General features: G+C 38.8%; 3 protein-coding genes and 1 non-coding gene across 5 annotated transcripts in view; 2 read left to right on the forward strand and 2 right to left on the reverse strand.

The window, feature by feature from the left end:
• LOC146482024 (nicolin-1-like) overlaps positions 1-22,797 on the forward strand; it is a 39,526-nt gene extending 16,729 nt beyond the window's left edge. For both annotated transcript variants that reach the window (XM_085108126.1, XM_085108125.1), the window contains exon 2: positions 20,244-22,797. In XM_085108126.1, the coding sequence (XP_084964252.1) occupies positions 20,267-20,923 (657 nt within the window). In that variant the 5' untranslated portion in view covers positions 20,244-20,266 and the 3' untranslated portion in view covers positions 20,924-22,797. The remainder of the gene's footprint in view (positions 1-20,243) is intronic.
• Positions 12,074-13,915, reverse strand: LOC146482026 (homeobox protein Nkx-2.4-like). The gene is made up of 2 exons (XM_085108059.1): positions 13,626-13,915; positions 12,074-13,212 (listed from the first exon to the last, which is right to left on the reverse strand). Exons 1-2 carry the CDS (start codon positions 13,819-13,821, stop codon positions 12,731-12,733), a joined length of 678 nt encoding a protein of 225 aa, XP_084964185.1. The 5' UTR covers positions 13,822-13,915; the 3' UTR covers positions 12,074-12,730.
• On the reverse strand, positions 18,756-18,828 carry Trnas-gga (transfer RNA serine (anticodon GGA)). The gene has a single exon. It is a non-coding gene; the product is annotated as a tRNA-Ser (tRNA).
• Positions 22,798-23,742: 945 nt separating the features above from the next.
• LOC146482028 (5'-3' exoribonuclease 2-like) overlaps positions 23,743-25,909 on the forward strand; it is a 34,156-nt gene continuing 31,989 nt past the window's right edge. Inside the window, exon 1 of the mRNA XM_085108144.1 lies at positions 23,743-23,915. Coding sequence (XP_084964270.1) covers positions 23,841-23,915 — 75 coding nt within the window. The 5' untranslated portion in view covers positions 23,743-23,840. The remainder of the gene's footprint in view (positions 23,916-25,909) is intronic.

The raw sequence follows: 25,909 nt of genomic DNA on the forward strand, positions 1-25,909 counted from the left end.
TACCTTAGCTTATCCAATTTATTATGAAGAACACATCATTCTAAAACTTGAAATCTACCTAGTTTGTGAACTCTGAATTCTACGCACTATGTTTTTGCAAGAAGGGTATATGTTGTTATACTGTCTGTATTGGCGGTATAACCCACCTTTATGCTGCTGTAGACCTAAACGCCCACCCATGTCTAGTCATGTACATTCAAAGTTCTAACTCTGAGGTCTTTCGATGAGATCTCTAAATTAAGACCATTCAAACGAAAGCTACTTAGCTTTCGCTTCCTGTTGTAGGGTTTATCAGTTCTGCTGCACTGAGAGGTCAGCTTAGGGTGACTCTACAACTTTGAGTTTGTGTACAGAATCCTTCAGAAACTGTATCATTCAAATGAAAGCTTTTCCACTTGTACTTTCCTGTGGTACTGTTTACGTAAACCTTTAGGCAAACGAAATTTCAAAGTCTCAGTTTTCATTTTTCAGCCCTCACAGACTTGCAGGCTTGTTTTTATAGCCAGCCTGGCGGCTAGAATACATGGCATTGATCAGTTAGACAATTGAAAAGCGAAGAATTTACAGATTGCGACTTATATCCCGTTAAATCCTCTTACAGCGTCTAAGCTACACTTCATGGCAAGCACGAACTCACGGAAATACGTTGGAAAAGACGGCTTCTACAGAAAATGAGATAATGAAGCTAAATTGCTCTTTACAGCGATTTACTTTGCAAAAATCTTCTGTTAACCCTTTGGCTCTCTCTTTAGCCTGTGAAAGCTTCCTTGAGAAAATAAGATAACGAAGATAAATGGCTATTATATTTACAATGATTTACCGACTTATTTGAACAAATCTTTTCAAGTCTGTTAACCCTTTGGCTCTGTCTTCAGTCTGTGGACGAAACATTCAAATGAAAACGGCTACTGAGCGGTTCTTTTAATTGCTGTTGCTGTTGATGATAATTCCTTTAGATATTTTGATTATTGAAAGTTAGGAATTTGTTATCCTTTCGACCTTAGGGTAACAGTCACCGAACAGTGCCCCATTGACTGAAATTACTTGAACGACACTACTTGTCCACCTTTTCAGTTGAGAGCCAATTATTTCTAGTCGTACTCAGTAATACGGTGACTCACTCGTGTTTCTATACCGTTGCCGCTGGAGAAACCTTATTTATTTGCTGGGGGGACCAATTACAACGCTTAGAGCTCTAGAATGCTCCATAGGAAATATCATCTCGCAGCAAACTGGTACATGCGCATAGTGTTCATGCCCGCTTTTCCTCCCAAGGGTGCAAGTGTACGAAAACCATGTAGCACCACAGAAAAACGTTGCTGAAGTGCAGTTCAGTTGAATAGTCATGAATTGAACGCTTCATCCTAGGTACAAAGGGCATAGTCTAGGAGCCAGATACCAGTATAAGTCGATTCACTTCACCCCCTTATATATTTATCTGAATAGCAAAAATTATAGGAAAAAATCTCAAGTCCTTACTGATTGACCCACGGAACACCATTTTCAGCCAGATACCGTTTGGCGGAGCTGTGTCGAGCTGTGCTTATTATGCGAGCTACAATTAATTCTGTCTAAACTCAGATACAACAATTTGACGTTTTTTTGGATTGTAGCCATAGAAACGGTTGCTGGGAAACATGATTAATTCAGTACGTATATTTTCATCGATTTTCTATGCTCCAAATTGAAAACAATTTCAGGAACAGTTGCCGAACAAAGCTGCGTAGCACCATTTTACCGGAGAATGGTAAACTTGGTATAATGGTGAACTTTTGAGAAGGATGTATATTCAGTAATGACACAGGCAAACTAGGAAAAAGAAATTCCGAGTGCTCCTATCAGGAGTCGAACCTAAGACCTTCCGATTACTAGTTCGGATGAACGGCTTTTGTATTTTAAGTTGCCCCAAAAAAGCTCTTTGTAACGGTATATGCCCGAGCTTCAAACTTCAAGGTCTGAAGTCGCATCCCGGTCGTTTTCGCTGTCTCGTATTGGTCACACATGAAGACCACAAGTTCTTTAATCCTATTGTTATTACAAATTTACAATAAATAATTATAAAAGTGTTGCCAGCACATTTTGTGCTCTTCATTCATGCTAGTTGAATCTTTAAACCGAATTAACGGCCTTATATTTGTTTGGCGCTTTCTCCACACTTAAAACTAACCGAGAACGTGCTCAATGCTGGACTGTACATGTATAGCCATATTTGAAGCCATTTGCAACACTTTAAAATACCCAATTAGTAATTATGGAAATATACTTGCAAAATTTAACTTACTGACCTTGTTATCCTAGTTGTCTCTTATCTGCTTTCTTAGTAATTTCTCTCCGTTTTGAAATGGAATTTGTGTCTCTGAAAAACACGGCAAATGCGGCTTCGCCTAAAAAAGGTACTCTGTTATCCAAAGCTACATTAATTAACCAAATTTTATTTTTACGCTTACAAAAGTGTCCTTTTGTCATACAAATCTACAAAGGTGTTTTAAAGCAATCACAAAAAGGCACGAATCTTATTGTCTTACGTTTAAGTTTATAGTAAAATTCAGTTTCTATAAAACCTCTCTTAGAGTTTAAAATGATGACTTTTTTGATATGTTTTTATTAATTCACTGAAATTAAAGGCGAATCGTAAAAGGTTAAGAACACTTTATCAGTAGCAAAAGAAACAGTGTTGTATGTAGACTGTCTAAAAGCCCTTTTCAATATTATTTTCCCTCTTCGCTCTTTATGTTAAGTTGGTTTTGGTATTCACTTTCGCGACTTCGTCGCTTAAGGTGGTCGACTTGTGGCAAGCCTGTGTTGTATGAGTAAGGTAATTTCCTTTCGCGCGTTCCCAGGGCAGGCGGGTCGATAATTAGAAGGCCCTTGCGTATACGTATCTGGCCAATCAAATTGCTAGTTTGCCTCAGTAGCCGGTCATGGGTTATGCTAGGCTGTCACGCCTTCTCAGCAAAAAATATTTCCTTTTATCATGCATATAGTCGTGGTATAAACGTTGCTTAGATTCCACTTAGGTCAAAGCAAGAACTAAATTAAATAAAATTTGATTGAAGAACTAAACGCTTATATTTGCATACACTGAAAGGCTCTGGGAAGCATGGTATGAATATACGTCCTAATTATCGTTCTGTGCTTTCAAGGTTTCCATGGTAACAAAGCATGGGCTTACGCCGGGGTAGTCTAGGCTTTTAGGGTGTAATGCCGGGGGTGTAATGTTCCCGTTCTCCAGGAAACTATGAAACCCTGGAAAGATAGTTAAGGTAGAACTCATTCTTCGCTTTCCCCGCTTTTTTTTGCACATTCGGTAAAGCCAGGAAAGCGTGGAATACGCTTTTTGAAATTTCCAGGCTTTCTAGGCCTTTAGGGTATAAAATTCTATGCTTTCCAGGGAGCCACAGAACTTAGAAAACCACGAAAGGTACTAAGGACACATTGTATTTAGCTCCGACATAGGAAGAGGAGGCCAAAGAACTGGACGTGAGATGTTCAAAGAGGCTTCTATGTACAACATACTTTAACATTTAAAAACATAGTTGACAAAATGTGATAAAATCGTTCGACACAAGTGTGATCGATAACTTTTCCTGAAATGAGTTTTGATTTTGAACAAATTGTTTCATCTATACCAATAAATTTTCCACGTCTTCACCCCACTGCTTCTAAAGGTACAGTTAAGCTGAATGTGTGTCAGTAAATCCAAGAATGACTTATCTTGAATGCTGAGTCCAAGTTTGAAGTATTTCGGCCAAATATTCTGCACTCTAGAAAAAGTTTGAATCTTCATGGCATAATTCAAGATTGCATAATTAGCATAGTGGGACAAAATGGTATGGTGATATCGGAGTGATGTATCACCGACCCAGCAATAAAAAAATTTCATTCCGTATACCTGAGACATTGTAGCATCATTCTAAGCTATTCAGACAAATATAGCAGGGGCTGCACAAAGAAAGAAGAAAAGAAAATCAATTTTCTACACTGTGGATCTCATTGCCCAGACTGGGCTCTAAGACTAGCAGGTAGAATACCGCCTTGTACAGCACATAAACGGCTTTGCTTCAAGGTCTTGGCCTCTGAGGATTTTTCACCCTCCATTTTTTTGAGATTATAGACTAGATTAAACCTAAATATAGATAAAAGTATTTTTAAATACTTAAAAGTATTTTTAAATTCTTAAAGGAACTTTCCCCAGTTTGCATTTGTCACTCTAACATTCCTCAAGTATGACAATTCACATGAAAGCTAATGAACCGCTATTTCCTACTCTAAAACGGTTTCGAAAGTTTACAAAGAACTTTGTTTGGAGTTTCCCCGGTTTTAAGTCTTGGAACTCCAAGCTTGGTTATTTAACTTTCGTTATTTTGTTAGGTTTTGGAAAGGGCCTGCAGACTCTCTGAAAGGATTAATGAGATCAGCACATCTTTACAGGCAGGAATCATTCAAAATCGACCTCTAAGGTGCTTATAGATTTGACAGTTACGTGAATATTTCTTTGTTTGGAAGTGGATGAAGGTATGTTTAAGAACACTCCACTAGCACTGACCGATGACCTGTTCTTTGTTTAAAATTCTACCTCTCCCGCCCGCTCACACGAACCACCCGCAGTAGGAGTCATTCTCTTATCATACAAAGTTGTTGAAGTGGCATGTAGGACGTGAACCGGTCCATGCACTCAGCCCGCAAATAATAAGGGAATCTGTTTCATTTCCTTCCTTTGAAGGCACTCCATAATCCCTTAACAACAAAGGGAGTCATTTAGCACGAATTAAAAAACGGAACCACAACAAGATAAATGAATTGGCCGCCTCCGACCTTGGCCTACCACTTGAAGATGAGAAACGCCGATGGCAAGGTGCAACCCGTTTTCTCTCCGAGGGTCATTCTCTGGTTTATGGTCCTGTGAATCTTGAGATTGTGGGCGAAATTCTCAAGTGTGACCATTCAGATGACAGGTTTTGAGAAGTAATCTTCTGTCGTTCATTCGGAATTTATAATGCTCTACGAGGTGGTTCTGACTTAACTTTGAGTAAATACTAAAGGTGTGACCATTCAATTGAAAACTACTGAGCCGAATGCTTTCCAGTGGTCCAGTGTTGTTATGTTTGACAAGACGACTCTCTCTCTAAATTCAAGTGTGTGGCCATTCAAATGAAAGCTACTGAGGAGCACTTTCATGTGGTACTGTTTATTATGCTGTGCAAGGTGGTTCTAACTTTTGAGTGGGTGTGGATGAAATTCTAAGTGGCGCTATTCAATCCAAATAAAAGCTACTGTAGAGCAGTTACTGTACTTTCTTGCACTACCATTTGATACAAGGTGGTTCAACTTTTTACGTCATGATCAGTGCTGCGTATTTGTGATCGGCTGTTCGAATGAAATTTTATGCTGGAAACTGTCAAGGAACTAACACTCAGTGTCATAGGGAAGTACCGCTTGACGGCCTTATTTTGACTTGAATGGTTACACCTTTGGCTTTTGTCCATATCCTGACTCCAAATTTAGAACCACTAAAATAATCTGACATCACATGTACCTTGTATTGCTCAATAGCTTAACTGATAACTTTTGTCTACACACTCAAAGCCGCTAGAACCGCCTTTTACGAAAGATCACGTATTATTCTGAGAGCTGGAGGTTAAGTCTCTTAATACCGTTAGTCGGTGCGTGTGTTAAATACTTGCATGCAGTGCATGAGCTCAATACGCCCACTGCTTGTATGCCAAGCCATATAATCATGTAAAGGCCTTCATACAGATGCTAATCCCTCGCCCATGCTTACCAGCATTCCATCTTGTGATAATTTAATCAATTTATTATTTGTACTTTGGCGCTTGACGTTATTCCAGAAGAGAAGGGCAGGAATTTGAAACCAGGAAAGTCTGGGCAACCACCCGGCGTCATCGTGGAGAGGCAGTTCAGGATTAACTCAAACGATCGATCTCTTGGCACGGTCTGAGTCCACGAAATAAAAGTATCTGTGATACTTCAATAAATTAGTGAATCATTTACCTCACTACTCGTGCAACTTTCAGCCACAGCTGAGAAACGTTGTGAACCCATGGACTCCTGGAAAGGTGACATTAATGTCATTCAGTTACCATCGGCTCTCGGCCAGTTGAAAACGGCCAAACCCTGGCATCAACTCGATCCCTCTTAGAATACCCGTTTCCAGTCAAGTATCTCTTTTTATCAAATAGTAATAAGTATTAAATTATATTTGATATCGTGACTGGCAGTCTTTTACTTTGGGTGCGATTAATTGGGTCATCGTCCAGAAATAACCAAAATCAGAATTCGTGAAAATCCTAAATTCTGTGTTTTTGCTCCTGAAATGTGTAAATGTGTTTGGTAGCGAAATAGGTTCTCGGTGTATCCCTTTACGGAATTTTTCGTATTTCCCCCTTGTTCACCTATAATAAACAAATAATTTTTAAGACCTGCACGACCCTGTTTTAAGGGGGAAGAGATGAAATGTCCTCGCGCTATTTTACATACCGTTTGATACAAAACAGTGCCATACTAGTGTTCCGTGAGTGCGAAGTTGGTTTTCTATCCCTTGGGTCATTGTTGACAATTTTTTTTTTCAATCAGTCTAAATCACTTTTATTTAAATGTCAATGTATTTAGCGCGGAACACTAGATCGCCGAATTGGAATTTGGAAATGTTGCTGTTGCTTTTTTTTTTTTAAATTCATTTCTCCTTGTTTATGATACAAGGATCACTCTTTTTAAAGATCAGGGGGAGTCGATGGAATTTTGTCCACCTCAAATACGTTTTACTCGACCCCCCTCGGAATTACACTTTTCTTGGATAACCCCCATCCCCTCCCCCAAAGGAAAGTTAAGAAAAATGTGCTACACTTTACGTCAAATTTAAGTTTTTGTTTTAGTACTGGGAATTCTTTCAATGATCATCAGAACATCAGACTTCCTATTTTTTAGGTGCCATCCCCCCCCCCCCCCCTGTGAAGTCAGTTTTTTCGTTTGACCCCCTACCACCTCAAATTCCACAAGAGCACCCTACCTCATTAAAAATGAACTGGTGCTAAGCTGCCGACCGTGTTACTTGTATACACACAAGTCTTAAAAAATTCCACTTTTCCTGATGACTTTAATTTTAGTTCATCGGAGTTTCCCTTTTAAGGTCACGAATGAATCCGTTTTCCACTCAACGGGTTTTACTACATCAATAATTATAAGACCAAAGAGTTACCCTAATGAATGATTTAAAGTTTGATAGAAATGATACTTTCTCGAAACGTTTTCATATTTCGTGCATGTGTATAGATAACAGTGACACGGCCATTGACACGAGATCTGATGGAAAAAAAAAACAACTCGCTTCTATTCCTATATTTATCTGTTCACTGAAGTGATGTTCGGTTAAGTCTTTTATCCCCACAGTTTCTGAGAGGCCTAAACTTACAGTTTGTTGAAGACATCTTCCAAAGTGACCCCAGTCATTATGAGTTGTTTAGTTTGCTGTACAAGGTGACTCTAACATTTGAGTCTGTGGATACCATATCCTAATGTTTGACCATTGAAATGAACGCTTTCGGGCAGCATTTTTAAGCATGTGAGGAGGTTTTCTTGGAGCACAAACGAAGAACAATCGTACCTTTTATTTGATGATTTTGGCCGAACCTCTATGGGATTAATTAATACGCCTGTTTGAAGTGTCTTGAAGTCCACCATGAGAGCTGCAGTTGAAAACTTTCCAAATTGAATTAATTGTTGCGTGTGGCTACAGCTAACTTTACGTGACCTTCTCACGTGCTCAGTGCCAGAGAGTAGAACGGGACCTGATCTCTCAAAAGTTGGCTACTTCTGCTGCTACTGGGAATATGCTTCCGAGGCGGCTCTCTGTGTACAAAGTAAAGGTTTTGAAGATGAACAACAGCACCAAGGAAGTGGCTCGTGGCTTGTGGCTCGTGGCTCGTGGCTCGATGCCTTATTTGAATAGTCAAAAGTTTGGTTGTCTTCTACGTACAGGATCAAAAGTTCAGTACTGCTTAGCAACTTTCATTTCAATACAACATTCTAGGGTTTCAGTACAACCACATCAGGGAAAAAAGTTAAGTTCTGATTTTGCATTAAACCTTCCACAGACGTTGCAAATTAATGAGAGCTATCAGTCCTACTCCGTGTAATAAATGTACTATGGTCCGCGTTTGATCAACAGACGCAAAATTATCAGTACATAGGTCAAAGTTTGGGATTAGAAACGTTACTTCGCCTCTAAATAGGATAATTCAATCTCTCAGTTAACTTCATTAACCTGGCTTTTGACTGTAATTAGTTTCCCTCCGTCTCATGATATTCTACAGTTCTTGCGCATCAAGGAAATTTAATAATAATTTCTAAGTTGTTATTAATTGAAGGAAAAAAAAGCACATTTCGGGTTATTATCGCATTTTTAAACAAGGAATTAAACGAAAACAAACTGAATTCGCGCGGAACACATTCGCCATGATGAATTTAGAAAAACTGTGAAGTTAACTTTGAGGACTCGTCTGCTTTAATCTCAAGCCGGATAGAAGTGAAAATTTTACCGGCGATTTTTACAAAGAAGTATAGTTACAATTTATTAATTTTTACGTTTCCTCGAGTATTAATCAGATCTCTTTGAATTTTGCTCACCTTTGACGCGTTCAGTGTGGCAAATTCATTTTTGTAATGAATACGTTTTTAAAAATATCACGCTTACCATGAATCAGTTTATAGCCCGAGATCCTTACCATGGAGGAGAAAACGTATTTAGCACTACGCTCTTGTTCCTTACTGACCTTGTGTTGGGCGGAGAGTTATGATTACAGGGATATCTTCAACCCTCTCGCAGAATCAAAGTTTGGTTACGTTATTACATACTTAAATCTCAGCCATCACCGATAAGGTCATTTGCTATAGGATCACGAAAGATATTCGCTTGCTAATGAAAGCTACTGAGCAGTACTTTCCTGTGGTGCAGTTTATTATGCTGTATAAGATGGTTCTAACTTTTTAGTCTGTAGACGAATCCTAAAGTGTGACCATTCAAATGATTCAAGCTACTGAGCTGTACTTTCCTGTGGTGCTGTTTATAATTCTGTATACTAAGTGATTTTAACGTTTGAGTCTGAGCAGTGCTTTCCTGTGGTGTTGTCTATTATGGTTCATGTACAAGATGATAAGTCTTGGTTTTGAACCTATCAGTGAAGGCTTTCGTACTGACTTTTTCAATGCTTTGAAATAATAAATAAATCAGATTAGAGTTTTCTTTTTCAATATTTTACTTTCTTGTTGTCCAAGAAAAAAATCAAGAAAAGGTTTTAAGAAGTCGGAATTTTAAATTATTTTGTCCCCTCAATTTTTTCGATGTCGCAACGTTCTTTGTCTACTGTTGTAGATTTAACACTGCACCTGGTGAAATCATGAAAGATTCCACAAAGCAGAACGCAAACATTGTAATATTAACTGACGTCAAAACGGCTAACCTGTTCGTCTTCGTATTCATTTCACCTGAGATATGTCATCTTTATTTGTTTTGCTGAAATTTCGACTTGGGTTTCATCAACTGTGAGTGAAAAAGTTCGTGATAAAAGCCAGCCAAGTACTTAACTAGACTACAGCCGATAAGATGGAAAACAATAAAACTTTATTAAGATCGAGTACTTGTCCCACCAAAATAAAACCTTAGTGGTCTGCTGTTAGCGTTCGTGACAGACGCAAAAAAGGAAACTAAACGGTGATTTTTCACCCTCCCAGCTATTGAGTTTAACATCGAGTCAATTAATATGGTTGGTGTAAATCTCAGAGTCTTTTTAAGTTGAATATTTTTCTGTGAGGCGTTTAATACTGTTTATTGTTTCTTGATTCGGTTTATAACACCTCAAAGAGTGTTACTATTCAAATGAAAGCTGCAGTACTACTCAATGGTGACGTTGGTTACTGGAGGTACCTGGTGAATTTATCGGTTTGAGCCTATGGATGAAACGCTGAAAATTGCGACACTTAACGAGAATACTTTTAAAGAAAACATATTTCAAACGTTTTCTGTTTTCAAAGTTCGTTTACGGACCTCTATAAGGGATACAGTGGAACCTCGATTTAACGAACCTCTATATAACGAAGTCCTCGGTATAACGAACGATATTCTCCAGCCCGGACTTTTGATGTATGGAACAGAACCGCGATATAACGAACCAATTTCTCTAGTCTCTTGGCACTTCGTTAAATCGAGGTTTCACTCTATTTGTGTACGCTGGCTTTCCGAAAATCCCAGCTCGTCTTATTTCGCTCTGTTGTATGAATTTCTCCATAGCAGGCAGTGACAAAACTGCAGAGAAAACGCTATTTTTTCCGCACAATTCCATCTGAATTTCTAACACAATTTAGGACTTAGTGCTATAGAAGGTATTTTTACACGGCTTGTTGTTGGCTTGTAAGTCGATATCCTAAACTGCAACCATTAAAAGTGAAAACTGATATTGAACAGTATTTTCATGGGGTAATTTTTGTTTTTCAAGGTGAATACAAATTAATCTGGATTTTGTTACCCGGGTTTTGAGCGATGCCAGTCCCAAGAAAATCATTCCTGACCACAAAGGACCGAATTTGAGATGAAATTCTGCAAGTTTTTGCACTGAATTTCCTTCCTTCTCCCTAGTATAGACTGAAGTTTTCCACACAAAATCTCGTAGCAGGAGAATTTGCGAAGGCTCGATCAGGAGGAAGAGAAGTTCAGCAGTATTTTTTGTACGTTTCTGACGTTTTTATTGCATATTTTTGACATAACTTGATCACTGATTCTATGATATGGTAATGCGACTGCAAACTATATTGATGGAAGTCTCTAATAAACTCAAGAGAGCTAGTACCTGTAAAAAGTTGCAAATAAAAAGCCTCGCGAAGCTTTTGTGTCTTAAAAGTGACGTAGAATTAATTCCACCAGTGATCACGATAGAGCTGATATTTCTTAGAAAAGCATGCTCTGTGTTTTTTCAGCTTAAATTAGTAAATCCCAAAGAAAAGTGGAAATTGGTGGTTTGGGGTGTTTTTTTTCAGAAGTGGACAGGGCCTTATATTTTTCAGAAAATGTCAGCTTGTTATTTCATTGAAAACCCCACCACTGCTCGGCATAAATATACTTAGACAGCTGTAATGACACACTCTGTAAACGTCTTTTCTTATTCTAAACCTCTTCAAGCTGTATTTACACTATGGGCAAATTTTAGCGTACCTGTCGATCTTTTGTTACGCATTTTCGATTTATACCCAGCGAAAATTATCATCCAAATCTTGAATTAATTACTATTGCTAGATGGTTTATTAAGCTGAGTTACAAAAGCTATTCATTTCTTTTAAGCCTTTATCCTGGCATTTATTTGCTGTCTTACCCGGCAATTCAATAAGTATGTACTATCTGAACTTACATAGCAACGTAGGAATTCTAAAATGGCTTTAATTTTCCAAACCTAATCGTTTAAACTTGGCTTTACGGACTCAATTTTGTAGATTAACACTCGGTTAATCAATTTTCACACAAAACAGAGCTTTGTAAACACTTGCGCTAAGCTGCAATTTGGAGAATTTGACTACAGTGCAAATTTTAAGGAGAAATTGTGCGCAAAACTGAGTTATTCTAACAAAAGATCACAAAACTCGATCCGTATTTAACCGATATAGCCGTAAACCCTCCTCATAGCCGATAAATGCTGACTTTCAGGTCTCTATATAACGCTCTTGAGATAAGACTGAATTCAACATGATAGCTAGGTTACAAGCTGTTTTGGGGTTTTAAAGATTTGACATAATCCTTGTAAGCGTTGGCACCGCCAAATCGTTGCTCCCTTATCTAACCTTGACTCTATCCCCACGTAAATCTGCCAAGATCTTCTCTTAGGCATACTTAACGCTCAAAATAACATCACGTTTGGAAAATTTGCACCTCGTAATTTTGGAATCCCGTCAAGACGGCATACTCCAATAGATGGACCCACGCATAAAACAATAGGAAAATGATTCTTTGTTATAGGGCTATGTCCGGTTTTCCTTTAATTTTTGTCGGGAGTTTGAAAATTAATGTCGTTCGGTGGTTCAAAACGTGCGAATTTTATTAATACGTGCGCTCTTTTGACTCTTGGCTATTTAGTAGATTACAAAATCTCATAATCTTGTACAACTTGTTTGCCAAGTTCAACGTAAACATTGCAGCTTTATGTTAACCCAAAGCGTCTCCTCGCGAATTCTTAGCGCCAACAATAAACTCTTAAACAAAAAAGCAAATCCAGAACAGGAATGGTTGAATCTAATTCACGCCTTTGGTGGGATACCTCTCACACCCACTTAAAAATTCATTGACGGGGGTAAGATTTTATTTTTACTTAAAATACAAAACAGATATGGTCATAATCTTTTGTACATAAACTAATATTCATTATGGCGAATACTTGAAGTTCTTTTCAAACGAACCTAAAATCCGAGACAAAATCTTAGAGAATTGAACTTCTTGTAAAGTTGAAAAGTCAAGCCAAGCTGGTGTGCTTTAAATACGTGGAATCAAAGACTAATCTTTGAGGATTACATCAGAAGTGTCTTGAATGTGATAAGTGGTGGAAAGCGAAACACAAACCCCGGAAAACAGCTAAGCAGTTCAAACATGTAGAAGATTAAGTCCGCTTCAATTGCGTTTGTATGAACGAACATAACTCGCCACGAAGCGCGCTGTTTACCAACGCATTACTGTAATCTAAGAAAAGCCCCAATATCGATTGTTGTATATCTGGTTCGAGTACAATAATGGCACCGGCGGGTAGGCGAATCCATTAGCGAATTCCTGCCTGGAAGTCACACTTGTGTGTCTAACACAAGGCTGTCCTTCGTGAACTAAAACAGGTACTGGTACAATTCTTGGACTCATGTATGTCGGAAAGGCTTCTCCTGATATGTGCAAATGTCCTTTATCGCCGACTTGCTTCTTGTATTTGTATCGATGATTCTGAAACCATATTTTCACTTGAGTGGGTGAGAGGTTTATAAGCCTTGCGAGTTGTTCCCGTTCAGGGGCAGACAGGTACCTCTGCTGGCGAAAGCGTCTCTCCAGTTCATAGATTTGCGCTTTGGAGAACAGCACTCTCCGTTTTCGCTTTTTTGTGTTCGGAATTTCCTTCTCCAACTCAATGTTGTCTTCATGGATAAAGTCTTCTGAATCGAGCTTTTCCGTGGAATCAGCTAAAAACGAAATTTTGAAAAAAATCAGATGAGTGGTTCGACAAAACTTAGTGTAAGAAATTGAAATTAAAACAGAACAACACCGAAAGTGAATTGTAATAAACTAGTAATATTTATGTTGTATGTGTTCTTGTAATTATTGAGAATGATTTTGGTTTGGTAGTTGAAGCACAAAATATTTATGGCGGATGCATCACGTCTGTATGACGATATTCAAAATCCGAAGTGAAGCACTCTCGTAGCACAACCGGGACTTGAAATACGTACATTTAGAGAACGCGGTAATCGAACGAATGATCACAGAATCAATGTCCTGTAGGAGGATTCCGGTTCTAGAACTCCTGATCGTCATATGATGAGACAAGCGACAAGAATAGATGTAACCATTGAACAAGAAACCGTATAGCGTTTACCTTCGTACGAAGCATTATCTGTCTCAAGCGCTGGACTTGAGTTTGGAGATCTCCTGTGATCACTGTAATCTTTACTCATAACTTGGTCTTCGAGTTGTTCAAACGCGAGCGCATTTTTCCGCACACGATCAACTGGCGAAGTACCGCACTTGCTGTCTTCTAGGTCGAGTATGCTGTTTATTGAGAACGAAGTCATATCGGAGGAACTTCATCCGGTTTTGAGAGAGAGTAAAAGAGTGCTTGGGATCTTATTATAAGCCCTGCATTGTAGCCTTAAAATATGCGCGCGTAAGGCGATAAAATAGATGCGACATGTGTCAGGTTTGGAGGGCGGGGTTGTAGCCCTTCAGTGTCGAGTAGGGGTGACAGCCAACATATGTCAGTCGCTTATCAAATCGTCTTTCCGGGCAGCTCTTTCAACGATTTGACACTGTCTCTTGTCAACACGCGATTATCAACCAAGAAAAACACTAATTAGAAGTTCATTCAATCCCAACCAGTGAATTGGGAAGAGCGAGTTTCAAGGACGATTCGTTCCACTCAATTTCAGCTTGAACTCTTTTTCCGGTCGTACGAAACGAGGTAATTGGAAATTTGGAAATTTAAAGCTTCCGTGGCATATCATAATGCCTTTGATTCCACTCCAATTTTTCTTTACCTTTCCTATTGTGAAAGCTGTCACTACGTCGAACAGTTACAACCCTTTAAGTACATAAAAGCGAGGTCTTTAAGGTTGCTATTTCAATCTACAACTTGCTCTCCGCCCCTTCGTTAGGCCTTAATTATCCGTCGTACTCTAAGTTCACTTATCAAAAAGATTAACGCAGTCCATAAGTACGAAGTCAAACATTGCTTATGAGACAAAAATCAAGCATTTTAGGCGGGAAAAATCACTTAAGTGAGGCCAATTAGTGAAATAAAACGAAGTTTAGATTTCAACCATCGCGTGTGTGCGTTGACACATTGCATGAGAATGTTTCAAAGACGGAGTTCGTTTCTTTCGCTTTCGTGCAGGACTCGGCCGTTTTTGGACCTTGTGGTCAAGATATACGTGCTTTGAATGCAAAGAATGAATACGGGAAGAGGTTTTAAGTGGCGCTTTCGCGATATGTGGTGCTTTAATAAGGGGAACAATGTACAAACAGATCGCAGTGTTTTATTGGATGAAAATTGTTGTTTATTGAGACGTATAATTAAAGGGTTCTTAAAAACAGCACATGGCCAACTTAAAAGCCGTATAATTGTGACCGCAGATTTGAAGCACATGCAATTAGTCTCGGAAACACAATTAATTTTGTGATGAAAGTGATAGCCTGAATTGATAGCTACCAAGAGTCAATTTGAAGCGTTCGACAGTACAAAGAAAGCAGACAATTTACCCTCTACGACTGTTGGCAGCTCGCTAGAGCTTTTGACAGGAAAAAATTTGTTCATTAGGTTGAAACCAATATTTCTTAATATGATAATATGCGGTTGCCCTAATTGTCTCAAAGGCAGGAAGTTTTCATTTTCCTAAAAAAGTTTTGATCTCGAACTGGCGCAAATCGGTCAAGGAAAAGAGTTTAGTGATGCTGATATCATCAGAACTATTTTCAATTGGCAAATCAAGAAGATTATGTCCAAGAGTAGCCTTTGGCTGACTAAAACAACAATTTATTAAAACAGTTTTCATTTTGGACTTTTCAAATGATAACATAAGAACTAGACAAAAACTTCTCAAAATGTCGGAATGGAGTCAAATTGCGTCATTCGCATGAAGATTGTGGCTAGACTTTGTTGATACAGTGACAAACAAGCCGTGAAGGTTATTGAGCACGCAATATCAAAATTATCTTGAAAAATCTGACTTAACCGTAAGAAGCATCCCTTGGTGTGATTGAAAACGAACCATGAAATAACACAGCGTACTTGTTAACCATGCAGTAAATAAGCAGCTTTTTCAGTGGTATACATCGGCCAGTGTTGACTTTGCATTGCAATTGTTTTGGCTTCTTTTAGGCCAAAGTTTGCCAAAACATACCAAGACTATTTGCAATAGGTTGTATTTTTATCACGTCCAGAATGCCTGTCAGTTAAGACTTCCTGATGGTTGAGTGGTTTTCGAAAACAATCTCAGAACGTCAAATATCACTTTAGAAAGATAAACAGTGCCACCCTCGAAATTGACTCAGTTTTTTTCAAGACATCTCATTAATTTTCAAGGAATAAAACAAAGAACAGGAAGCTCACTCTTCAATTAGTCTCATCCCATTCGTTAAACTCGTTATTAGCGGATTTCCCTTTCATACTTGGCTTTCAGCGAAACACGCAATTTATTGCCCGGCTTACAAAAACGATAACTTGAAAAATATCGCACTTATCACGAACCGGCTCTTGTTTGATTTTAAACGTCGCCTTATCTCAACACATCTATATTGCCTTGTAAAAAAAGTTTTACCGTTTTATTTCAGATTGTTTTATTTTCAAAAAACACAGTCAATTCTTTCTCTTCCATAATCAACATCGTCAAACGTCCTTTCTTGTCTAAATGTGGCGTTAATTTTTGAATATTAAAGAATTCCCACACGGTGTGAATGTAGCTGATATACGGTTATTTCATGAGGTTCTGTCTGTCTCTCGACATGATACAAAATAAATTTAGTAGTATTTTTTCTCGTTTCAATGTCAAACGATTTTGAAGAGAAAGAGAGGCTTAGAAAAAAAGCTCATTTAATATTTTATCCTGGCCTATTCAGTCTAGGGTGGCCTCAACTTAAGATAAATAACTTGAAAGCTAGAAGCAACAACCTTATCGACATAAGCGATAAAAAATAGAGAAGAATGCGATTATTCTGTCAGACATTTTCACAGCGTTGCTTTTTTAATAAATAAAAGGTATCACCGACCAATCCTATTATCAGATTTTTCCAACATCGCGTGCAAGCTAAGAAAGATCCGCTTGAATATTCCGCTCAAGGTCAATGTAAACTGGAAAAAAATACCTAAATTAAGATGTGTGAAGAAGTTAATTCTTTCCCCCTTACGCAATTACCGGTTAAGCCATCGCATCACCTGAGCTAAATTTGTTTGCTAGAATAATTAGACTTTTTGTCGTTTTAAAACTCTTTGTTAAACTCGTTAACCTTTTTCAAGCCCAAATGGCATTAGTTCAATATTGAAAAATCAGAACATCACTTTTGTAAAACACCTACAGGAAATAAACACATTACGAGAATGTTCTGCTCAATGTATAAAACCTCTTTAATATTTGAACGCGAAGGAATTTAGCCATACTGATAGAATTAGAAGTTAAAATCACATTTATTGAGGGTTTGGCTGTCAGTCTCAAAAGGTTATGGGAAATGATCTTTTTTCAGCGTTATTTAAACCACATGAAAGTCGCGATTATTCCACTTGATCGCTCCGCACAATACTCAGTCTTTGGGACGTCAGACGCTATAGTAGGTCGATCTCATACGTCGTACTGCTGTGCAATACGCCGCTCAAGATTTGTCACGGTATGGCGTCTAAATCTTTAAATTAAGCCCGGAAAAACTCAATGTACTGCAGAGCTTGCACATAATACAACATCGGAGAGAACAGAGGTATTAGTTACGGTGCTTGTGAGCTGCATAAGGTTTACAGCCGTGACCGTTAGCTAGGCTACTGAGCTAGCCACGCACTTCTATGCTGGAATCACATGCGCGAAATTGAGTGAAGTATTTTTATCTGATAAACCTGCTCTGGAGTTTATCCATGAAAAGCTCTACTTATTTAGATTCTGCATGAGGCGAAGTGACCTCATTTTTCTATGTCAGTTCTCCACGTGAGGTCGGGTTTGCCTAGATAAACTAACATCGCAAAGTGATAAAGTCTATGTCATCCCCCCAAAAAACAATTCTGACCATTCATGAAAGAAGAAGCCATTTGCATGGCGATAGTCCGCCCTACCGGTAGGAAATCGTGAAGATGAAAGTACTATAGTCGATCCCCCGAGAAAAAGCGACCAAATTGGCCGGGCACTCATAAATCCCGAACGTAACGGCTTGAAAAGTATAGTTTGACATTTTTTTTAGCGAAAACAATAAAGCATTATGTGCCAAGAAGTCTAACTTGGACGACAAAGAGATACCCCTTGTACAACCACCTTCAGTATACGCGTATACTGTTGAGCAAAGTGCGAACTAAGACTGTTAAAGATGGCGGATTCCTTCTAGAAGTATTTTCACATTTCTCAATGTTTTACTGTCTTATATGAATCTCAGAAATCAGTATGCAATACCAACAGATTTTTGCTATCTCCAAGTAGCGCGCGAACTTTCGAAAGTAAGCGGGATTCACCGAAAGCAGCTAAAGACAGCTAGACATCAGTCGCTAATGAAGTGATCCGCCGAAAGCACTCGAGGTTCGCAACTGCTGGTGAAATAAAACTTCGTAGTTGTGTTTGCTACTGGTTAAAGTAGTGAGCTCACAGGAAAACTATTTTAGAACTTTCTGAATCAGAAAAATGTTTTCCAACTGTACGTAAATTAAAGGCCATTGTAGCGGATGAGTACGTTGCTTGAGTAGTTGCGAGTGATCTTGGGAGAACAGGAATGGTGCACTGATGAGAACGCTCGCCTCCCACCAAGGTGGCCTTGGTTCCGTGATTCCCGGACTTGGCCTCATATGTGGGTTGAGTTTGTTGTTGGTTCTTGTCTTTGCTCCGAGAGGTTTTTCTCCGGGTACTCCGATTTTCCCCTCTCCTCATACTGACTAACATTTCCAATTGCCAATTCGATCTGGATTATTGCCAAGCACTTTATCATGAGCCCTGGTTCAGGAGATTACACAAGCACTCCCCGTGACTGACATTAATTCTCTCTGAATTATATCTACTGGTTTGACGATAAAAAAATTGAATGGGATTCGAACCCATAACCTCTACGATAAGGATGCAGCGCTCCACCAACTGAGCTATCAGAAGCCAAGTGGGAGCGCTGCTATCACCGAGTTGTGAATTCGTAATATACTAGAAAAAATGAACAGATGGAGGTGAAATGTTTGAAACACACATGCTTGGACTGCGGATGAAAGAATTGATAAATGAGAAATCATCGCACTTATGTACCCAGTTTCAGCAGCTGTGAAAACAAAGACTGAAAAAGATTCAGGCTTGAACAGGATTCAAACCCGTGACCTCTGCGATTCCGATGCAGTGCTCTTCCAACTGAGCTATCAAGCCAACTGGGCGCTGGCCATTTTGAAGGATCCTATAATCTACCTTGGAAAAAGAAGATGTGTGATTGTATGTGTTATAATTCGGCTGATCCAAACGGTGGGCCTACTAACAATTTTAAAACTCAATATATAGCCACAGACTATTAAGATGTTAGGACACTTCGACAGACAGATGCTTCTAATTTCTGACTGATTCATTGTGTAATGAATCCATGCTAAAATAAAAGCCTTGAAGTGGATCATTTTGGAACTATTTAAAGTCGATTGGCTTCTATCAAAAGTCTGCGTTGACGCAAAATGTTTTCATTGCTCTGGCTGATAGATCGACTGATCAATAACCAGCGATTCACTTGAACTTTTGAAATGAAACTAAACTTTTGAAAATATTGATATCGCACTTTACAAAAAGGTGTGAGCCCCTCACCGTTCGTCGTGGTATACGTCAATTTTTGGCCGTTTTAACGCCGTGTTAACTTGCATGGCTCACATAGTTTCATACTTGGGTGAAATACCACGCTAAAAACAATAAAGGATTCTAGGTTCACAGCTTTGTACAAATCATTTGAGGATTAAGAGGATAAATCGTTTATTAGACATCATACCTCGCAGTCGTACAACTGAATTATGTACAATAAAGGGACATAATCGTTGCTGTATTTCTCTGTTCCTTGCACGCGATGTGAAAGATTATCGGATGCCAAAAATACATTCTCTATTAAATTGAAAGGATTTTTCTCTTAACCTAAGAGCGAGATAAAACTCAGCTGATTTCTGTCGCGTGTTGTTCAATTTCCGGTGCAGCGAGAGTATCGCATTATTTCATTATTTTTTTTTTTGCTGAAATGCTTTCGATTTCAATCTTCTGCTCCCAAAAATAGCACAGAGCCAAGTTGGCGCCCAAGGTGCAAGCAAAGATCAGAATTCCGCATTTAATTTGGAAGGACAGGAAATGTTGTTCGCGTTTCGTGTGTTACGTCATTTCGTGCGCGTCTGCTGACGGACAAGTATGACGATTTTTTTAAAATAGTTCCGTAACGAGTTTGTCACGGCTCACGGCTACTGCGTCGTAAAGATGGCGATTGAATCGCATATTTAAGAAACATGAGAAACATGCTTCATGATCGCTATTTACTACAGCAAAATATTCAAGCAGAAACGTTCCCATTTTGATCTCCTCTCCCCGCCTATCACGTCTGCCCTGTAATACGGGTGGCCGTGATTTTCATCTTGTCATTGGGAGTCTGGGGCAGAAAGTTTGAAACTCGTTCCCAGTGCTTTTTCTCTCGTCCTTTAAAGCGAGAGCGAAAGACTGGGAAAGTAAAGTTTCTTTTGGAAGAGAAACTCTGACAACTCTCCTGGGTGAGTTGTGTGATATGTTGATCAAACTGTGGTTCTAACTGTTGAGTTTTGACTTTTCAGCCGTCTCAAAACAGTGATGTAAAATGGCCGATGATTTATCGAAATCAAAGCCAAAACCTTTCGACTGCATCGTCAAGAAACCCGTGTTGTTGAAAGTTGGAGATCAAGCGAACGATGCCTTCAAGTCTGGCGTTTCGGTAGTGGACATAATTTTCCCTGGAACCCGTGCTGTTGAAGTGGGAAAGCTGACATTTAAGAACTGCTACACGGCGTCGATCACAATAAAACTAAAAACTATCGATGATGTTGGTAATGAAACATGGAAAACAGCCGTTAAGAACTTCACACTTATGCCGCATCCACATTTTGAGACAGGAAGCCAGGATCATTTCACGATATTCACTGATGTAATCAAGCCTTCCTCCCAAGCTAGAATGATGAGGCTAATTCTCAAGCAGCCATCCCCTCACTGGAGGAATTTTGGCGTAGAAGAGGTGAAGTGTTTTCCACTTGAGAACAGAAGTAATACTATGGTGCCGGGGTGGTTGCAGTCGGTAGAGTCACGCAATCAACCAGCCATCATAACACCACAGAACTGTCCAAACTCTAACAATGTAGCTTCTAACATTCAGCAGCTTTGGGCCATGTTACAGGAACTGAAAGCTTCGAAACACGATGCAGCTATTGGACGTTTTGATATCGAGGGAAGCTATGATATCAACTTACTCTCCTACACTTGATTACTCTAGTTGAATTGGGACTTGAGTTCAAGTGTCAGTTCAAGTTTAGAGAAGGATTGGTTTAAGGCACTGTTACACTACGCAATTTTTCTTGCAAGTTGTCTGCAATTTTGTTGTTTCACACGCTGCACAAATCATTAGGTAGTATAACATGCCCTGGAATGAACATGTCAGATTATTGTTTTGCTGCGCATTTCTTGAGAGAAGTAGAGCTCGGTTCTTCTTCGTTCAACAGTGTCTGCAACAAAACATTGCAAGTACATGTTCATTTCAGCATACGTTAAATGTAAACATGTGCATAGCACCATTGTTTACTGCATTCTAGTATCCAACTATTCGGGGTTTTAAATCTCCTCTATGCTTCCATAGCTTTCCACTGCACAGTTTACAGATATACAGATGCACAGTGATTCAGAATGTACAACAAACTGTAGAGAAGAATTTCTGTGAATTTTTCATGGCCTTGAAAAAGATTTCCGTTGTTATACTCCATGATAGGCTAGCCTGTGAACAGGCTCCTAAGTGGGGCTTAGGGCAAAAAGAAAAATCGGGGAGCCGAGCGCAGAGAGCGTGGAGAGCGCCCCCGCCATGCTCTCCCCCAGACCGCTCTCGGCTCGCTCCGCTAGCCAATTCTTTTCGCTCGCCGATTTTTTTCGCCCTAAATCCCACTTGGAGCCTGTTCACAGGCTATGATGGGCAAAAAAGACAGCTTACAATATTTTATTCAATATATTTACTTGACATGTTTTAATCTGTCAATGGGAAACCCCGCTTAAATTATGCTGTAGCCAATCAGAATTGATTCTAATCATGTGTACAGTCAAGCAACTAATTAGAATGCAGACCCTGCGCCCCAGAGAAACAGCAGGATACTGGAACATGATTTGCAATGGTGTTTTGTAGATGTTGTGGGTTAAACTTTTCAAACCAATTTCACTATTATTTCCCTTTGTCTCGGATTATGATAATGAGTACTGAACTAAGAAAAATGAAAATAAAACTGGTTTGAAAAATTTTAATTTTAAACCACAACACAGACAGCCCTTTTTTGCATGAGGTAAAGGAAACAGGAGATATAATTATGCTTATAAAAAATTAAACAAGAACAGTGCGAGGAAGAGTTGTTACCTGTTACGCTCATGCTTGTGATTCTGCATCACACAGTCTTCCATGTAATTTGCCAGCCATCAGATCGTTGTCAAAGCAACAGTTGTTTCAAAACTAATACAAACTGTATATTTACAATATGAAGTTTCAGTAAAACTCCATACCCACCCCACGGAAGGTCATTGGAACTTCCCAGGGGGAGGGGGGTCTTAAAAGTCAAAATTTCACAAGCAAAGTATGAAGCTAAACTAGAATTTCCTAATGGGGTGAGGGGTGCAAAATAAAAAACCTTCCATGGGGGGAGTATGGATATTTTCTGGAACTGCACAATGCCATTGTAAAAAGTGTTGTTCCAGAAAAGATGTATCCTCACTCCTGAGAAAATGGGTTTAGGATGACTTTCCCTGCTCTTGCAGTCCTCTAGAAATTCCTGTTTAGCTTTCTACTTTCCAAAACAGAAAAAGGCTTTAGAGAGTCTGCTCCCTGTTCGGTGTGGATATTTTCTGTAAATCTGGAATGTAAGATTGAGTTTTAAATACAGTGGATTCTCATTATCTTGAACCTTGCATATCTTGATTTTCCATAATGTTGAATTTGAGAAATTGGACTTAGTTCTGAGCATTTCAGACAGTGTAATGCTACTATTCCAGGCCAGATTTCTCAAATCGTCGCATCTTGAAGATGTGTAAAGCTGAATTATATTTAAATTGTCTTCCAAAAAGGTGTTTTCATCATTTCACTGCTGACATTAAACCAGTGAGAGCAGCTTTCCTGGTCAAAGTTGGTACTTTTTCTTTCAAATTTAAATATCTAACATCCGAACTAGTAATCGGAAGGTGGTTCGACTAGTGATAGAAGCACTCGGATTTTTTTTCTGAGTATGCCTGCGTCATTTACTGATTAATACATCACTCTCATTTATTTACCAGGCTTAACATATTCCATCACATTATTAATCCATCTAACATATCATAGACCTTATTCCAAAATGGCTACCATTTTAACATTCTTTTGTTTACATTCAAATTAGCTCCGCTTACCTCATTCTTGAGCTAAAAAATCAAAGAATATTTTACCTTTAGCGAGGCAAGAAGGGGTAATTTGAATCAAAGGAATAATAAAATGGGAGCCATTTGGAAATTATATAAGGTTTATTATATGTTACCTGTACATTCTGTGATTTCAGACCTCCTTAGTAAACACTTTTTCAGGGCTGTCAACCTCACACGTCTTCTAATATGGAGAATATGACTTCCCCGGCCAGCAATAACAAAGTGCCTTACAGAGGCGTCGCATCAAGGCCAAATTCACGCGTTCAGTGGTGGGGGGGCACTACTAAGTTGTGCTGCAGGATTTCGGAACAGTTTGTTTGAATTTTTTTAAATAAAGTCTTGCTCCTACCAAGTCACTTTTGTACCCTCTAGTGTGAGTTACTGAAATGTAAAGAATAGATTGAAAAGCCCTGGGAACGAGGTTGAAGAAGAAGGGAAACAAGATTTCTTGACAAACACTGAGTCTTGTTTTCACTATCACATTCTACCTCTTGTTTCAATATTTTTTGGTATTTAACCACCAATAATTTCTTTATCGAAGGTGTTTGTTATTAGTCTTTTGTTTGTTTTCCCATTTTTTTTTTAGCTATGTACTCATTGCGTATCTACAATTTGAATTGCGAAATAAACTAGTCAGCGGTGTAACAAATAAAAGTAACTTTCTTCATTTCAGAAGGAGGAAACCATTTTAATCTCTGGTTAGATGTTTGGGTTTTATTCTTCCAATAACTCGAAATAAGCTGTATTAATAAGTAGAGATGGGAGTTCCAGCTTTTTTTCGCTGGCTTTCGAAGAAATATCCGTCGATAGTTGTTCACTGTATCGAGGAAAAGGTAAGCTTGTGATCGATTTCATCCACGTGCTTGCATGTCTGTTTTTGTCGGAAAATTATCTTTCTTTCTGTATCCGATCTCTGTCTGTGTGCGTAATTGTCGAATTTTCGAGGGAGCAGTATAAGGATTTTACATTCACGGCCTCTTTTTTTCCCTTTGAGCTGTTGTTTGATGCTTTAAAGTAAACAATATCACAAGCTTAAACTTATTATTTGCATCCCGCCAATACCTGTGTTGGACCCTCAACATCGATCGGCCCATAATTTTGCCAACGTTTTGCTTAAATTCTAGCTGCCATTTTAACGAAAGGCTTCTTGGATGGACACTTAAATTGTCCAATTTTTGAGATCATGTTATCAGATTTAGAGCTTTCGATGTTTGACCAAATGAAATCAGCATTCCAATCTAACATAAGACGGATGTTATGGGGTTATTTTGTGTGGTCTGGGATGTTGTTAGAGAAGTTTGATTTCCGGTACACTTTTCAATTGACATCGTTCATCATTCCATTTGTTTAAAGGTCTTTCTTTCTTTTGTCTTTCTGGCTTATCCCAATTTTGTTTTTACTCTTATTTCAAAGTTAACATTAATGATTAAACATCATTTGCCAAATATAATGAAGATACGTTGGTGAGTGACCAAAGGAATCTTAGGACTGGTTCAGACGCCGTACTTCACATGAGCCGAATCTAATTCATTGAATTAAGTTCATGTTAAGTATGGCGTCTGAACCAATTTAGAACAGCCGATCTAATTCAGATTGGCTCAGCCAGGAATAATGACTGTGGACCAGCTTTGATTCAGACGCTGTACTTCACCTGAGCCGAATCAAATGGAGAAATTATTACAAATCTGCAATTTTCTTCAGTCATAATATGCTTCAGTGTATTAATTTAGACTGAATTAAATTCAGCGCCTGAATCAATTCAGCCGGGATTAATAATTTGGGTTGGTCTAAATTCGAATTTGATTTGGCTCATGTTAAGTGCGGCATCCAAAACTGGGCCTCTCTTCAACGTTGGAGTAACATGTTATACACAATGATTAGGGGGCTAGTTTCTATAGAAATTGGGGGATGCATTGGTGGAGGAGAGAAAGGGAATATTTGTTTTTATCAAATGGGTTGATAACATGATTTGTACACTGTGAAGAGATTGGAGAGCTGACATTTCAAGTGAAATTGCGTCATCAAGTCCACTGGTGAAACCAAATATTCATTAGGGGTGTAAATTTCGGATTTTGGTCTCACTTAGGGTGTTCTGGGCAAAACGCCATTATATTTAGCTGTGAAGGTCTCGTTTAGGGTTGCAAGCGAAGAAATACAAAAATATATATTTGTCTGCATTTTAAAATGGTCTCTTTTAGGGGTCAACAAAAGCTTGGACAACGCCCAGATTGGTTTCCTTAACGGCTTTAATCCAAAATTTCCAACAAGCATCCTTACCCCTTTCATATGAGAGTCCCACCCCCCGGGTGTGGACCAAACTTTTGCGTACTTGATTCAAGCTGATTTGAACTGAGGGTTCTTATCCTCATAAATTTAGCTTATTTTGTCATGTGTATGGGAGCTGGCATGGTCCTGCAGTAAGGGTGCTGGACTTGAAATCTGGAGGCCTAGGGTTCAAGCCTCCCCCTCTGGCACACTTCTAATAGCCAGCTGGTTTGCCTCCTGCCAGTTGGGATTTTTAACATGTTATGTTTAATTTGATTACAGTGTATTTGTTTCCCTTTATTTCTGAGTGGAATGCCAGTAAACTACATATGTTTTGGGTAGCTAAGTGCATTTCCACTGTAAACAAAGCATTTGGCATTTTTTTATATATTCATGGGACAAATATGAAGAATTACAGCCATTTTTAGTGTTACGTGTATAGCAGAGAATAGACTATCTTTCAACATCCCATCTTTTGAGATGCTTGTTAACAACTGAAAGACTGTTTGAACTGCCAAGCTAGAAAATCAATTTTTGTGGTTATTGGCAAAAGGAAGAACAA

This window comes from Pavona decussata, unplaced genomic scaffold, assembly GCF_977016875.1.
Source record: "Pavona decussata unplaced genomic scaffold, jaPavDecu1.1 SCAFFOLD_48, whole genome shotgun sequence".
In the NCBI taxonomy this organism is placed as follows: Eukaryota; Metazoa; Cnidaria; class Anthozoa; order Scleractinia; family Agariciidae; genus Pavona; species Pavona decussata.